Source organism: Salvelinus alpinus, chromosome 6 (genome assembly GCF_045679555.1).
Source record: "Salvelinus alpinus chromosome 6, SLU_Salpinus.1, whole genome shotgun sequence".
In the NCBI taxonomy this organism is placed as follows: Eukaryota; Metazoa; Chordata; class Actinopteri; order Salmoniformes; family Salmonidae; genus Salvelinus; species Salvelinus alpinus.
In genome coordinates, this window is record NC_092091.1 from 41,561,016 (window position 1) to 41,578,040 (window position 17,025).

General features: G+C 43.2%; 1 protein-coding gene across 2 annotated transcripts in view; it reads right to left on the reverse strand.

Moving 5' to 3' along the window:
* LOC139578714 (collagen alpha-1(XXIV) chain-like) overlaps nucleotides 1-17,025 on the reverse strand; it is a 179,923-nt gene that overhangs the window by 32,750 nt on the left and 130,148 nt on the right. For both annotated transcript variants that reach the window (XR_011675599.1, XM_071406673.1), the window contains exons 33-39: nucleotides 16,960-17,013; nucleotides 16,769-16,822; nucleotides 13,822-13,875; nucleotides 11,452-11,505; nucleotides 11,234-11,341; nucleotides 10,966-11,019; nucleotides 9,250-9,357 (exon numbers count right to left, since the gene is read on the reverse strand). Coding sequence is in view for 1 of the 2 variants with exons in the window: in XM_071406673.1 (XP_071262774.1) it covers nucleotides 9,250-9,357; nucleotides 10,966-11,019; nucleotides 11,234-11,341; nucleotides 11,452-11,505; nucleotides 13,822-13,875; nucleotides 16,769-16,822; nucleotides 16,960-17,013 (486 nt within the window). In the remaining variant the exon portion in view is untranslated. The remainder of the gene's footprint in view (nucleotides 1-9,249; nucleotides 9,358-10,965; nucleotides 11,020-11,233; nucleotides 11,342-11,451; nucleotides 11,506-13,821; nucleotides 13,876-16,768; nucleotides 16,823-16,959; nucleotides 17,014-17,025) is intronic.

The window sequence follows — 17,025 nt, forward strand, 5'->3', positions numbered from 1 at the left end:
GATCACACTGCGGGATATAACTCGACCCATGGGGGTCCCCAGCAACAACAGAGCGGGTCCCTCCACCGAGCCAGAGGTGTAGGCATGATGGGGACACCCGGAGTGACCGGTTTAGTTGGCACGGTGCATCCAAGCGAGTGTCTATTAACTTCTTATGGCTGCAGGGGCAGTATTGAGTAGCTTGGACGAAAGGTGCACAGAGGTGCCCAGAGTAAACGGCCTGCTCCTCAGTCATAGTTGCTAATATATGCATATTATTATTAGTATTGGATAGAAAACACTCTGAAGTTTCTAAACTGTTTGAATTATGTCTGTGAGTATAATAGAACTCATATGGCAGGCAAAAACCTGAGAAGTTCCACTTTCTGTTTGGATTTTCTCTGAGGCTGCTAGATTTTCAACCAAGCTCCCATTGAAATTACAGCGAGATATGGATGAGTTTTCACTTCCTACGGCTTCCACTAGATGTCAACAGTCAATAGAACTTTGTCTGATGACTCTAATGTGAAGGGGGGCCGAAGGAGACAGGAATGATTCACCACTGCCATGAGGTGACCACGCATTGAACACGCTCGTTCACGTGTGAGGCAGCTCCGTTCCATCGCTCAACTGAAGTCAATGTAATTCTCCGGTTGGAACGTTATTCAAGATGTATGTTAACAACATTCTAAAGATTGATTCAGTACATCGTTTGACATGTTTCTACTGACTGTTACGGAACTTTTGGACATTTCGTCACGTTATAGTGGACACGCGTGCTTTGTGACTTTGGAATTGTTTACCAAACGCGCTAACCAAAGTAGCTAATTGGACATAAATAACGGACATTATCGAACAAATCAAGCATTTATTGTGGACCTGGGATTCCTAGGACTGCATTCTGATGAAGTTAATCAAAGGTAAGGAAACATTTATCATGTATTTTCTGGTTTCTGTTGACTCCAACATGGCAGCTAATTTGGCTATTGTTCTGAGCGCCGTCTCATATTATTGCATGGTTTGCTTTTTCCGTGAAGTTTTTTTGAAATCTGACACAGCGGTTGCATTAAGGAGAGGTATATCTATAATTCCATGTGTATAACTTGTATTATCATCTACATTTATGATGAGTATTTCTGTTGAAACGATGTGGCTATGCAAAATCACTTGATGTTTTTGGAACTAGTAAATGTAACGCGCCAATGTAAACTCAGATTTTTTTATATAAATATGAACTTTATCAAACAAAACATGCATGTATTGTGTAACATGAAGTCCTATGAGTGTCATCTGATGAAGATCATCAAAGGTTAGTGATTAATTTTATCTCTATTTGTGGCTCCTCTCTTTGGCTGGAAAAATGGCTGAATTTTTCTTTGAGTTGGTGGTGACCTAACATAATCATTTGTGGTGCTTTTGCTGAAAAGCCTATTTGAAATGGGACACGTTGGTGGGATTAACAACAAGATTACCTTTAAAATGGTATAAAACACATGTATGTTTGAGGAATTTTAATTATGAGATTTCTGTTGTTTGAATTTGGCGCCCTGCACTTTCACTGGCTGTTGTCATATCGATCCTGTTACCGGGATTGCAGCCATATGAAGTTAACTACCACTGGAAAGGTTGCATCAGCAACAGCCTGGTGGCAACTATTGCTATTATAGAAACCATCATCCCTAATAGGCACAGGCACTGGCAAAAATGACATAGGCAAAATTGGGCCGAGCAGCACGAAAACCAGCCTCCCAATACAGGGACAAGAACCCACGATTCTCGACTGTGTCTAACTCGAGACCTTGAGACGGAATGCACTGAGATGGAGCCAAATAGCTCTTCTTGATCCACTATGAAACCCAGAGACTGAACATGGGAAACCAGCATGGATGCATGTAACACCACCCGCTCCCTAGGCTACCACCAGCCAATTATCCAGGTAGTCCAATATCATGAGCCCCAGACACTGCACAGGGACGCACAACAAATTGTAGCCTGTACCCTGACTTCACTGCTCGCATAATCCAGGGCAATTGGTTGACACAGACAGAGAGTCTCCAGAAATAGTGCCATCTGAAGGGGTGGAACATCACATTGTGTACTGGGAGAATTTTTCAATTTCCACAATTTTCAGTGACTCTTTATTCAGCTGACATTTGGAGGACACAACTCTTGAAACCCATGAAACACTTTGGAACTTTGGGTATAAACAATATTTTTAAGTGTCGATGTTTGCCTGAACCCTGGTCCAATCCGGATTCGGGGGCTTCATACCCGATCGGTTGTGCCACTTGGGGGTACTGTTGTCACAGCGAACATCTGGGGAGGAAGGCAAGCTAAAGACCCTGGGACTAAACACCTCCCTCTGCAACTGGATCCTGGACTTCCTGACGGGCCGCCCTCCAGGTGGTAAGGGTAGGTAACAACACATCCGCCACACTGATCCTCAACACAGGGGCCCATCAGGGGTGTGTGCTCAGTCCCCTCCTGTACTCCCTGTTCACGCATGACTGCATGGCACGACTCCAACACCAAGTTTGCAGATGACAATGGCCTGATCTCCGATAATGATGAAACAGCCTATAGGGAGGAGGTCAGAGACCTGGCCGTGTGGTGCCAGGACAACAACCTCTCCCTCAACGTGATCAAGACAAAGGAGATGATTGTGGACTACAGGAAAAGGAGAACCAAACACGCCCCCATTCTTATCTCACCAGCTGTAGTGGAGCAGGTTAAGAGCTTCAAGTTCCTTGGTGTCCACATGAAGAGGGCACGACAAAGCCTACTCCCCCTCAGGAGACTGAAAATATTTGTCATGGGTCCTCAGATCCTCAAAAGTTTGTATCGAGAGCATCCTGATTGGTTGCATCACTGCCTGCCTCCGACCGCAAGGCACTACAGAGAGTAATGTGTACAGCCCAGTGTGTACCGCCCAGCCAAGCTTCCTGCCATCCAGGACCTCTATACCAGGCGGTGTCAGAGGAAGGCCCTAAAAATTGTTAGACTCCAGCCACCCTAGTCATAGACTGTTCTCTCTGCTACCGCACGGCAAGCCGTACCAGAGTGCCAAGTTTAGGTCCAAAAGGCTTCTTAACAACTTCTAGCCCAAGCCATAAGGCCCCTGAACAGCTAATCAAAGGGCTACCCAGACCCCTCTTTTACACTGCTGCTACTCTCTGTTTATTATCTATGCATAGTCACTTTAACTCTACCAACATGTACATACTCGACTAACTAGTGCCCCCGCACATTGACTCTGTACCGGTTCCCCCTGTATATAGCCTCACTATTGTTATTTTACTGCCGCTGTTTAATTATTTGTTACTTTTATATTTACTTAGCTATTTTTTACTTAACACTTATTTTTCTTAAATCTGCATTGTTGGTTAAGGGCTTGTAAGTAAGAATTTCACTGTAAGGTCTCCACAGGTTGTATTCGGCGCATGTGACAAATAAAATTGGATTTGATTTGAAGGGGAGACCACAGCCTGTGCCATCTCCCCTCTCACCAAGCTAGGTGCACACACAAAAAATAGACCAAGGAAAAAAAGTTTATCATGGAAGTTATCAGGCCCAGCAGTCATAGGTACCAGTGACACCGCACCTTGTAACTCGGCTGGAAAAGGGACAGAGCGCTCTGAAAAGCTGACCCCATCTGTGATAACAGACAGGGTGATTCGTAATCGAATCCAATTCCCAGGAACAAAACGTATTGAGCAGGAGACAGACAGCTTATCTTGGAGTTCATACAGTTTGAACCACAGAGACCTTGTGTGGGATAGCAGCATGATTGACAACTGCCTACCGAGTCCATCACCTGTATCACTAAGCACCTCATAGGGACCAGTGAGCTAGAGGGAAGATTCAGCGATGAATCCCAGTAATAAGCCAACTATGGGGAAGGGTGCCCCCTTGTGGAAATAGAGCGCATGATACCGTATAGCCCGCCTGCAGCCAGGCCCTTTTATAGGCACAGGAGCTCCAGCAATGTTTGATTGTTATCACAGTACCATATGTGACTCATTTCAGGAAACTAGGTGTATGTCATACCTCAGTGCCTCACAGGAGCAGCATTTGAACGTAAATATTTATTTTTTATCAAAAAGTGTATTTTTGGGGCAAATATGCCTTCTGGAACATATGTTCTGGAACATATCTTCACAAACTTGTATTCCATCCATAAATACAAATAAAATTGTTAAATTACGAGCCTAGTTGGTTTAGCCCGGGAAAAAGTAAGGAACCTTCCCACTAGCCATGATTGGTTGAGATAATGTATGGGCTGGACATGCCAGGAGATGAGTTTGGATTTGTCTGCCATGTAGCACACTTATGTCTATAACATGAGCTGTTCAGTATGTGTTGACAGACTTTTCTCCCACACCGTTTTTGAAAGATATAACATTAGCCATCGAGAACTACAAAGGTTTTGCTACTTTTCTTAACAACATTGATGCCCTGAATTTAGCAGGCGCTATTAACAGATCAGTAGGAATAAGTGATGAGCTACTTTCTGCACACGCCACGGTCAGTGTGAACTGGGGTGACTTGACAACGCTGGCCAAACAAGATGTAGCTACAGAAAAACGTAGTTAAAATGTTCCAGTCTGCCGTGAAGCGTTCATTCATGTATACAGGTAAGAGTAGCTACATTTTCCAGATATAAGTTTCTAATTTAGTCAGAAATTCTTTTTTATTGCAAGTTCAAGCATACTGTTAGTTAGCTAGCAAACGGTAGCTTGCTGGCTCACTAGCTAACATTATGTGTATGATCTGTGTAGTAATTATATTTGAATCAGAAACCCATTTGCATTGCTTGTTATAGCCTAATGTTAGCTAGTTAACATTGAACCTAGTTTGTTAGCTTTAGCTATCTGCAGATTCATACTACATCTATGACAATGTTTGTATTGGTAGTAACATGAGTTGGGGTTATGCCGGTTCATTGTTTAGCTAGCTAGCTACATGTCTAAACAAAAGACTCCACTTTGGCCGGATCATTTCATGACCCATCAAATTAGCAGGTGTGTCTGGGGGTGATAACGGCCATCGATTGTATTTCATGAAAATGTTCACATGTCTAGACAATAGTGACCCATCCAATTAGCTAGATGTGGGTGAGGGGTGGTTATAGCATTTCCTTCACGTGACCGATCAATTTAGACAAGTGTGTCGGGTAAGCGTCATCTAAATAATGATAAAATATTTATAAAATATTTTTATTTGGACACTTTCTGTTTTTGATATTATTACTATGCAAGTATGCAAGTACTATCACTGTACCGTTTACACCTTCTGTATCCTGTGCATGTGACAAATAATCTTAGATTTTATTTGATATAGCATGTGTTACCACATGGCCTCACATGTGAATCCTTAAAGAGATGGGTGGGACTAAGGCTTAAGAGGGTGTGAACGATGTAGAATGGGTGTAGAAAAAGCGGAGCTCTCCAGTAGGTTTACCAAAACATTCAAGGGCAAATTTTCTCAAAAGTGTGGTTACAAGTTTATCAACTTTCAAAGCAGAATTCCTTTCCCATTGTTCCTCAACTGTAGTGTATGATATACCATTTTCTAGCTCTGAGTCTCTACTTTTATCCAATGTAAAAAAACACAATTTCAAATTTTGCTACCTAAGATCGAGGCGGTCGGTCACATATGATAGCCGACGTCAGCCATACGGCTTCTTATGCCAGGCATACACTACAACAATTAAAAAATCGAAACATCGCTGAGCCTCTCACATTAAACAACCGTCTTTTCTGTAGCCTAGTTGTTTGTCTTGTCAAAGTAGTGGCGCAAATGACTTGGCACAGTGGGGGGCCACACTGTTGTGAGGATTCTCGTTAGCACGCTGTCTCGTGAAAGTAATGATGTGATGATGTGATTAGATTGTCAACATAGCTACAACAAGCTGTGGCTCAAAACGTATTTCAGTCAGACTTTTATGCTTGCCATACAGAGTTGAAATGTTCAGCCGATACATTTTTGAATTGAAAAACTTTGCTCGCGAACTTCAGAGCTGTAACGATTTCACACTTTGGCAAGTACAAACGCATACTAGCAGTAGTCATCACCCCTACTCAAGTCTACACATTCAGGGTGATGCGATACAACATCATAATCTCACTGGCTTCTTCTCTGGCAAACTGTCATTGGCTATTGCTGATCACGTTCTCAAAACGTGTCGTTGCACATCTCACAATAGAAGAGCACTGCACATGTTGTTGGAAAAACATGTTTGAAAATATCAGGATGTCTGGGACGGCTCAAAGACGGCATCCGTAGCCCTCAGATTACATCTCTGACCTGCTCATATTTAACGAGCGTCGGTGACTTGCCTCAAGAAGGCAAGTACTTGGGGATTTTGTCTCCGATCTCAAAAACTTGTCTGGGACAGCTAAATTTGAGCCATAATCGTTTAGTATATAACTGAATTTAGTTTTGCTGAGCCTGTAGCCAGCTACCTGGCATTATCCCCATGGGCTAGTGCTAGCCAAGCCCGCTGCCAGCACAGAGCTAGCCAAGGAACACTGCGTGGCATCTTCTTTCGGTCTCGAGAATCTCTCTGACCACAGCACGGTCCGTTTAGAATAACCAAGGGCCTGAACGCTGCATATGCTAAACGAGAGAGCTACACAAACAATTCCACCATCTGAGACAGGAATCGCCAGTGGCAGTACGCTAGATAGCACGCTAACCTGACTGGCACGCTATGCAGCGCTGTTGAGCTAGCCTGATCCCCGTCCACATTAGACCAGATCATCGGCCAAGTCTGGGAAGAGAGGTATGGAGTGCACACCGACCCGGCCGCCCTCTCCCTTCAAGTTGCCTACCTTAGCCGGCGACAGAGCGCACAGCAAATGGGTTGAGCTAGGGCTGCTTTCACATGCCTTAGACAGACAGGACAAGCCCCAATTCACCCCCGGGTTCCGTAACTCAGACCCAGCTGAGGTACGGGCACTTGTGAGAAGAAGCCATAAGAGTATCTTTGGAGGGAGTTATTTTTAACGTGAGTAACTTTTTATTTTATTGTGCATGGTCTTAAACCCGAACCTGTCCTGTTAGCCTTGGTCATTTTGGTTGTGTTTGTAATCTTACTCATCCAGTTAGCCAGGCTAAACAGGCAGAAGAATTGGTAGGGAACTTCACAAAACTAGTTACCAAACTTTAACAGACAACGTGTGTGCATCCCCTCCTTAAGTGGGACAGTTTAGCCTGAAACATTTGGATTATTTTAAAGAAATGCCTGAATTGTTCTGCTCAGCTCGAGGTGAGGAGCAGAAGAATTGAAGGAGTGAATCCGTGCCTCAGGTTTATCATGTGGAAGGCAGGGCTTCTGGAGAGGCACGTGTTCTAATGCTCTTGAGCAGAGGGCGGTAGCGGGTGAACTCCCCCCCCATAGTTTGTGTTGTACTGAGTTGACCGACTGAAAGGGAACAAAGAAAGATTAGCTTCAGGTCTTATAATGGAATTACACAGGAAAAGACTCAGATCGCTTTGCATTAGTTTTGAGCTACTGAGCCGACCGAGGCTTGGCCAGGTTTAAACAACGTAATGTTTAGGTTACTCAGGGCTGCTTTCTGCTTTTACTGTTTCAGATTTTTTTTACAGTTGGTTATTCTCCGGAGACACTCAGGGAAATTAGTCATTAGTCTTATTAATGGAATATCACAGACCTGCCAATGAGTTGGGGATTACACTGAACAAAAGTATAAACGTAACATGCAACAATTTAAAATATTTGACTCAGTCACACTATATAAGGACATCAGTCAGTAGAAAGAAATTCATTAGGCCCTAATATAGGGATTTCACATGACTGGGAATACAGATATGCATCTGTTGGTCACAGATACTTAAAAAAAAGGTAGGGACTTGGATCAGAAAACCAGTCAGTATCTGGTGTGACCACCATTTCCCTAATGCCGCTCAACAAATCTCCTTCAGGCTTTTGATTGTGGCCTGTGGAATGTTGTCCCTCTTCAATGGCTGTGCGAAGTTTCGTACTTCCCCATACCATAACCCCACCGCCACCATGTTCACAATGTTGACATTAGCAAAACGCTCGCCCACACGACGCCATACACGTTATCTTTCATCTGCCCGGTACAGTTGAAGCCAGCATTCATCTGTGAAGAGCATACTTCTCCAGCGTGCCAGTGGCCATTGAAGGTGAGCATTTGCCCACAGAAGTTGATTGCTACGCCGAACTGCAGTCAGGTCAAGACCCTGGTGAGAACGATGAGCACTGAGATGAGCTTCCCTGAGATGGTTTCTGACAGTTTGTGCAGAAATTCTTTGGTTGTGCAAACCCACAGTTGAATCAGCTGTGGCTGGTGGCTGGTCTCAGACGTTCCCTGCAGGTGAAGAAGCCGGATGTGGAGGTCCTGGGTTGGTGTGGTTACATGTGGTCTGCGGTTGAGGCTGGTTGAACATACTGCCAAATTCTCTAAAACAACATTGGAGGCAGCATATGTTATTGAAATTAACATTCAATTCTCTGGCAACAGCTCTGCTAGACATTCCTGCAGTCAGAATGGTAATTGGACGCTCCTTCAAAACTTGAGACATCTGTGGCATTGTGTTGTGTGACAAAACTGCACATTTTAGTGGCCTTTTATTGTCACCAGCACAAGGTGCATCTGTGTAATAATCATGCTATTTAATCATCTTCTTGATATGCCACATCTGTCAGGTGGATGGATTATCTTGGCAAAGGGGAAATGCTCACTAACAGGGATGTAAACACAACATTTTAGATAAATAAGCTTCTTGTGCATATGGAACATTTCTGGGATATTTTATTGGACCAACACTTTACATGTTGCGTTAAAATTTTTGTTCAATATAATGTAATAAGTAAATTGTGAGTGTTTGTGAGTGTCAATAACCAATAACCATTTCTACTGGGTGGTAGGATGCTGAGTGTGTTACCCCATCTCAATCAACAAGGACACTAAAACAGTCCCATTTCAAGTGTTTCTTGTTGATTCTATAGCTTCATGGATGCTGTCCTCTTGGCCAGATCATTTTTTATTACAAAGCATTGATCCTTCAGTGACTATCAGTATGAGCTTACTTTTGGATCACTCGCTCTTTACTGTACATAAAACTGGAAGACCTAAAAAAAAAAAAAAAAACGTACAGATTTACGCCCTTCAGTTCTAATGAGGGACACTTTGTCAAACAGATTTAAAGAGAATTGTCAGGTTCCCACACAGGAAGTTAGGTCACAGACTATACTGGGATAAAAGGAAAGTGGGTACTGACTGCAGGGCCTCTGGTTCCTCTGGCGCCTTTCAGTCCTGTGCCCCCTTTCTGGCCGATGTCCCCGATGTCCCCTGTCTCACCGATATGACCTGGTTTGCCTGCCTCTCCCTGAACACAAAACAACAACAAAGGTGTGTGTGTGTGTGTGTGTGTGCAGCATGGACACTGATTTATCTCTGATGATGAGGATCCAAGTGATGTGCAGAGCCTTCAGAAAGTATTCACACACCTTGACTTTTTCCACATTTTGTTGTGTTACAGCCTGAAATTTAAAATGGATTACATTTAGATTTGTGTCACTGATCTACACACAATACCCCATAATGACAACGTGGAATTATGTTTTTTGAAATGTTTACAAATGAATTAAACATGAAAAGCTGAAATGTCTTGTTATGGCAAGCCTAAATAAGTTCAGGAGTAAAAATGTGCTTAACAAGTTGCACGGACTCACTCTGTGTGCAATAATATTGTTTACCATATTTTGAAAGTCCACCTCATCGCTGTAGTTCACAAATACACTTATCTGTAAAGTCCCTTCGTCGAGCAGTGAGTTTCAAACACAGATTCAACTACAAAGACCATGGAGGTTTTCCAATGCCTCAAAAAAAAATGAAAAAAATCATATAAAAAAAAAATGGTAAAAATGAAAAAAGTTGACATTAAATATCCCTTTGAGCATGGTGAAGTTATTAATTACACTTTAGATGGTATATCAATACATCCAATGTTTAACAAAGATACAGGCATCCTTCCTAACTCGGTTGCTGGAGAGGGAGGAAACCGCTCAGTGATTTCACCATGAGGCCAATGGTGACTTTAAAACAGTTACAGAGTTTAATGGCTGTGATAGGAGAAAACTGAGGATGGATCAACAACATTGTACTTACTCCACAATACTAACCTAAATGACAGAGTGAAAGGAAATACAAGTATTACAAAACATGGATCCTGTTTGCAACAAGGCACTAAAGAAATGCTGCAAAACATATGGCAAAGCAATTCACTTTTTGTCCTGAATACAGTGTTGTGTTATGTTTGGGGTAAATCCAATACATCACTGAGTACTACTCTCCATATTTTCAAGCATAGTGGTGGCTGCATAATGTTATGGTTATGCTTGAAATTGTCAAGGACTGGGGAGTATCAGGATAAAATAATTCCCCTTTCAGCAGGACAATACCTGCTGAAAGTGTACTAAATCTACACTGGCGTTGCTTTCCACGAAGACAGTGAATGTTCCTGAGTGGCCTAATTAAAGTTTTGACTTAAATCTACTTGAAAATATATGGCAAGACCTGATTTTTTTTTTTTTTTAGCAAGGATCAACAACAAATTTGACAGTGCTTGAAGAATTTAGAAAATAATAATGGGCAAATGTTGCAAGGTCCAGGTGTGGAAACCTCTCAGAGACCCAGAAAGACTGTAATCACTGCCAAATGTGCTTCTACAAAGTATTGACTCAGGGGTGTGAATACTTATGTAAATGAGCTATTTCTGTATTTCATTTTCAATACATTTGGAAACATTTCTAAAAACATGTTTCCACTTTGCCATTATAGGGGTATTGTGCATAGATGGTTGAAAACAAATTATCCATTTAATCCATTGTGAATTCAGGCTGTAAGACAACAAAATGTGGAATAAGTCAAGGAGTATGAATACTTTCTGAAGGCACTGTACCAACACACGCTAGTAAAACATCTGAATGGTTACCTTCTTGCCATGCCGACCACGGTTCCCCGGGGGACCCTGTTTCCCCTCTGGTCCCTGGTAGAGAGTCAAACCCATTAGAAACAATCTATAGACTTGTCTAGACTACTGACCTTTGTCACACCTCCTTTGTTGCAGTGTGCCCACACCACCTTGAATGCCCCAGGGACTACAAGGCTTTGTTAAAGTGAAGACTGCCCCCTACTGGGACCCATAGGCATCATCGCGTTTGGCTCTATTGTTGTAATTTTTGTTTGTCAGAAACACTTACAGGGAAACCACATTTTCCAGTCAGTCCGGTGGCCCCAGGAAGCCCAGGGTCTCCCTCTATCCCCCTGTCCCCTGCCTCGCCCATTGGCCCACGGTCACCTGGCTCTCCCTGAGGCAAAGATAGGGACAGCAAATGATAGCATTCAGCAAAATATTACACAGTGGAGGTCAAATGTGTAATAGAACACCCGAATTTGTCTGAACATTCAGTATGTTTACCTTTGGACCATCTTTTCCCAGGGGCCCGTCCTCACCAGCAGGACCTGGAAGACTCTATAAACAAAGAATCACACATTACCAAAACCATAGCAACACATGTTGATACAATTAATAGCATGCTAATACGTTCCTATGGAATGAATTTATTGGGCAGTACGTATAGATGACTCATATGTACAGTGGGGAGAACAAGTATTTGATACACTGCCGATTTTGCAGGTTTTCCTACTTACAAAGCATGTAGAGGTCTGTCATTTTTATCATAGGTACACTTCAACTGTGAGAGACGGAATCTAAAACAAAAATCCTGAAAATCACATTGTATGATTTTTAAATAATTAATTTGCATTTTATTGCATGACATAAGTATTTGATCACCTACCAACCAGTAAGAATTCCGGCTCTCATAAACCTGTTAGTTTTTCTTTAAGAAGCCCTCCTGTTCTCCACTCATTACCTGTATTAACTGCACCTGTTTGAACTCGTTACCTGTATAAAAGACACCTGTCCACACACAATCAAACAGATTCCAACCTCTCCACAATGGCCAAGACCAGAGAGCTGTGTAAGGACATCAGGGATAAAATTGTAGACCTGCACAAGGCTGGGATGGGCTACAGGACAATAGGGAAGCAGCTTGGTGAGAAGGAAACAACTGTTGGCGCAATTATTAGAAAATGGAAGAAGTTCAAGATGACGGTCAATCACCCTCGGTCTGGGGCTCCATGCAAGATTTCACCTCGTGGGGCATCAATGATCATGAGGAAGGTGAGGGATCAGCCCAGAACTACACGGCAGGACCTGGTCAATGACCTGAAGAGAGCTGGGACCACAGTCTCAAAGAAAACCATTAGTAACACACTACGCCGTCAAGGATTAAAATCCTGCAGCGCACGCAAGGTCCCCCTGCTCAAGCCAGCGCATGTCCAGGCCCGTCTGAAGTTTGCCAATGACCATCTGGATGATCCAGAGGAGGAATGGGAGAAGGTCATGTGGTCTGATGAGACAAAAATAGAGCTTTTTGGTCTTACTCCACTCGCCGTGTTTGGAGGAAGAAGAAGTATGAGTACAACCCCAAGAACACCATCCCAACCGTGAAGCATGGAGGTGGAAACATCATTCTTTGGGGATGCTTTTCTGCAAAGGGGACAGGACGACTGCACCGTATTGAGGGGAGGATGGATGGGGCCATGTATCGCGAGATCTTGGCCAACAACCTCCTTCCCTCAGTAAGAGCATTGAAGATGGGTCGTGGCTGGGTCTTCCAGCATGACAACGACACGAAGCACACAGCCATGGCAACTAAGGAGTGGCTCCGTAAGAAGCATCTCAAGGTCCTGGAGTGGCCTAGCCAGTCTCCAGACCTGAACCCAATAGAAAATCTTTGGAGGGAGCTGAAAGTCCGTATTGCCCAGCGACAGCCCCAAAACCTGAAGGATCTGGAGAAGATCTGTAGGGAGGAGTGGGCCAAAATCCCTGCTGCAGTGTGTGCAAACCTAGTCAAGAACTACAGGAAACGTATGATCTCTGTAATTGCAAACAAAGGTTTCTGTACCAAATATTAAGTTCTGCTTTTCTGATGTATCAAATACTTATGTCATGCAATAAAATGCAAATTAATTACTTAAAAATCATACAATGTGATTTTCTGGATTTTTGTTTTAGATTCCGTCTCTCATAGTTGAAGTGTACCTATGATAAAAATTACAGACCTCTACATGCTTTGTAAGTAGGAAAACCTGCAAAATCGGCAGTGTATCAAATACTTGTTCTCCCCACTGTATGTACACTCAGACCCACGGGGCATGGAACATGTGTAACACGTGTGTTCTTGTAGATTGGAAAGAGCCTGACTGTGATGACAATTATATTTTCCTTCCGGTACGTGTAAGCCATTGGGGTTAACGGAAGAATGCTTGCTGTTTTCTCTATTGCGTACACCAATAATCCAAAATGTCTGAAGAATTTAGTTATTAGTGTCAATAAGAATGTACAATAAAAACAGTGTGATTATTTGAATAATCATAAACTGGATCTCTGAGTGTAAGCTTGGACACAAAGGACCCTCTCTTTCTCTACAGGGATTTTCTAAGTCTCCGTGGGGCTTTCCTCTTGCCCAAAGAGAGAGAGAGAGAGACAGGCTCCTCCGACATCCCTAAAGGTTATTGATACAGTCCAAAAGACAAAAACAAAATCAGTCGCAACGCTGCCCTGGCTTTCTCCGGCCATCTCCGGCCCAAGGATTACACGCTTCCATCAAATGAGGGCAGAGTAAATATACTGGCATATCGGATTCTCCCAAACACAAGCAGAGCAGGATTAGAATCATAGACTGAGATTAAAAGGTATTTTGAAGGACTCAGGACTCACTCTCATTCCCTGCTGTCCTTGTTCCCCCTCTCCTCCAAACGGCCCCACATCGCCCTGCAGGGACACAACAACAGAGGTGCTCAGGAGTATATACAAAAATAAGACGATAAGACAAGCTAAACTCTTAAGTTATGTATTTGAGTCTTTAGGTGCTGTAGCCCAAGAGTAAACCGACTTGAAAATAAAGTATTACTGACATTTTAAGTACTTTACTTGCGAGTGTTGACAACCTTTTTTCAAGTGCTTAGGAGGTCACCTACCTCTCAGAGGGACACTAACAGCCACACAGGGATGATCAGGAGTTCACAGAACAGAAGCCATAACCCTCCCTGAGGATTGTGGGTAGCCTACTAATAGGACCTAGGGTCGCTCACAGCTTAAAATTGACATATCACCCTCTTTCCGAAGGCAACTTTAATCATGTTGAGGTACATCTACCAGACAAGTTCAATGGGGGAGTAGGCTAGGCGGTAAACTAGACGTTATGGCAAAATGTAGATTTCTGCCTAAATAGACATACCCAAAAGTAATTTTTCATGAAATGGCCATAACCATTAACTAGTAATGCTGCATAGTTCGAGAAAGGTCTGGAACTCACCTTTCTGTTAAAAATTGTTATACATTGCTGAGGTGTACTTACTTTTGAGGACACAAGCTCAAGTACATAGTACAAATATTAGGAAAATATTCAAATATAACAAATGACCGAAAGGCTTTCTAAATGTAGTAACAATCAAATTATAAATGAATTACTATAAGATTTCACCTTTCTTATGACTGTAAAATAAATATGATTTGATTTAGTGATAGTACAATTTTGGGCCCATTTCATATAACTGACGACATAGCACTTTCTGCCAAGCCTCCTCTGAGCAACACAGACACACCATTTGAATGTCTGCAGACTCGTTACAACTTCAGCTGTACACACAACGTCATTTCATCCCTCTGTGACCCAGAGAACGTGTTTCAATTCTACAAATTTATTGAGTATTTTTTTCATGTTGAGAGCTCTAAATCCGTCCGAGAATATCACAGTGAGATGAAACCATGATGGTAGTAATGTACAGTTCGCAAATGATTCATTATTTTTAACAACTCTTTTTACTGACTCGAGAGTCACGATTCGTTTTTCCTAGTGACTCGTTCATTTTAGTCACTTGTTTGACCTGCTGGCCGCAATGTGGCTCTGGAGACGTGCTCCGACCACCAACTGTCTATCATATACGCATGGAGAAAAAAAGATCATGCTGCAAGCAGAAAAACACATGTTTAGGGTAATGGTTAATTGATCACATGGTGCAAGAATGAATGCAATTAATTGATTATTGAATTTTATGGACTGTCACGACTTCCGCCGATGTCGGTCCCTCTCCTTGTTCGGGCGGCGTTCGGCGTCACCGGCCTTCTAGTCATCGCCGATCCCCTTTTCATTTTCCATTTGTTTTGTCTTTGTCTTACACACCTGGTTTCAATTCCCCAATTACCTGTTCATTATTTAACCCTCTGTTACCCCATGTTTGTTTGTGAGTGGTTGTTTATCTGTTCATGTATGCACACGTTAGGCTGGTTACGCTGTTAAACCCTTATTTGTACTTCGTGTTAGTTTGTGCCGTGTGCTTTTGGGTCGCCAAATAAAAGGCTCCGTTTTGCTACTAACTATCTGCTCTCCTGCGCCTGACTTCCTACAGCCCTTCACGCATACCATTATATGGACACAGCCTTGAAGAACCAAAACATACACAGCCTTCCTCTGCTCAACACTTGAACTCGAGAAAACAAATCGCTTGAGGGTATCACGTCTGCTCCCGCTCTGCCCCCCTGGCGCTCGAGGGGGCCAGGCTCCACAGCATTACACACTCCCGTCTTCCCCCGCATCAGCGATTATTGGACTCACCTGGACTCAATCACCTCTGTCATTACCTCCCTTATATCTGTCTGTTCCCCCGCTCTGTTTCCCCTTCAGCATTGATTGTCATATGTCCTTGTATACCCGTGTGCTGACATGTTCCTGTCTTGTTCCATGTCTGTTCCAATTAAATGTTTGACTCCCCGTACCTGCTTCTCTACTCCAGTGTCAGTCCTTACAGAGGGTGGTGGTGCAGCTCGCAAACAATACGGTGCTAAATAATCTCCCTGACCTGGCGGCAGTCAAGCAATTGCATTCCGCCAAGAGTCATTCACAATCTTGTCCGGTTGTGGTTGCAACTAGACCTCGTTTCAAAGGTATCAATAAATGATTCTATTTGTATGCCTAGCAATCACGAATGTACATTGTTTGAAGCAGACTTTTATAAGTCTCAGTTACAAATGACCGCTCCAATAAGCCCCCTATGGTGAACAAGATGGCAGTATTGTGATTGTTTCGAGTTTTTAGTTCATCGTTTGCTGGTAGGGGGTCCTGCGTACACTGGGCATTACTGACTCAAATTAACGAAAGATTTGTTCTTTTGACTGAACGAGTTGAAAAGATCAGATTCAGTAAAAAGAGCCGAACTTCCGGTCACTACGCGGTTGCTGAAATTGCTAGACGGTCCCCTTTAATATGCCGTCTCCTAGGCTGGGCTCCGTCGCTCAGAGGGAGAGTAAATTGATTATTTGTCTGGTTAAGCCCAGAAAATGTGACACATCACTCCTTAATCAAATATGGTATGTGAAACCTGACACTTCAGTCAGATCCGCTGACAGAGTGGTAGCGGAAGGCAGACAGATGGGTCTTTCTGGCACTATAAGGCACTTGACCCTGCGATGTTCACAGAACGCTTTGTACACCAAAATGTCAATCAGAAAAGGTCAAGAATTGCTCAAATTCCCCTAAATAAGAGACGTAACATCTAAGAAGCTGTAGTCTGAGCTGTAGTAAGACTGATGGGCCTTGGATGTGTCTGGCTGTCATTTTGTTTTGTGAGGTTTAAAACCACAATCAGTAGTTCTCCAGAACACTGACCTTTATCCCAGGTTCTCCAACTGGACCCGGTTCCCCCTCTCCGCCAGGAGCGCCCTGTGTGGAAAAGAGAAGAGGAGTAAGACAAAAAGTGTGTGTGTGTGTGTGTGTGTGTGTGAGAAAGAGTCAGCGAGTGTGTCCAGATGTATAGTGAAATTCACAGCGAACCAGTCTTTAAATTAAACGACAGTTACCTCAGGTCCTTGCTCTCCATCAGGTCCTGCGTCCCCCGTGGGTCCTCTGGGCCCCTAGAGGAGAGA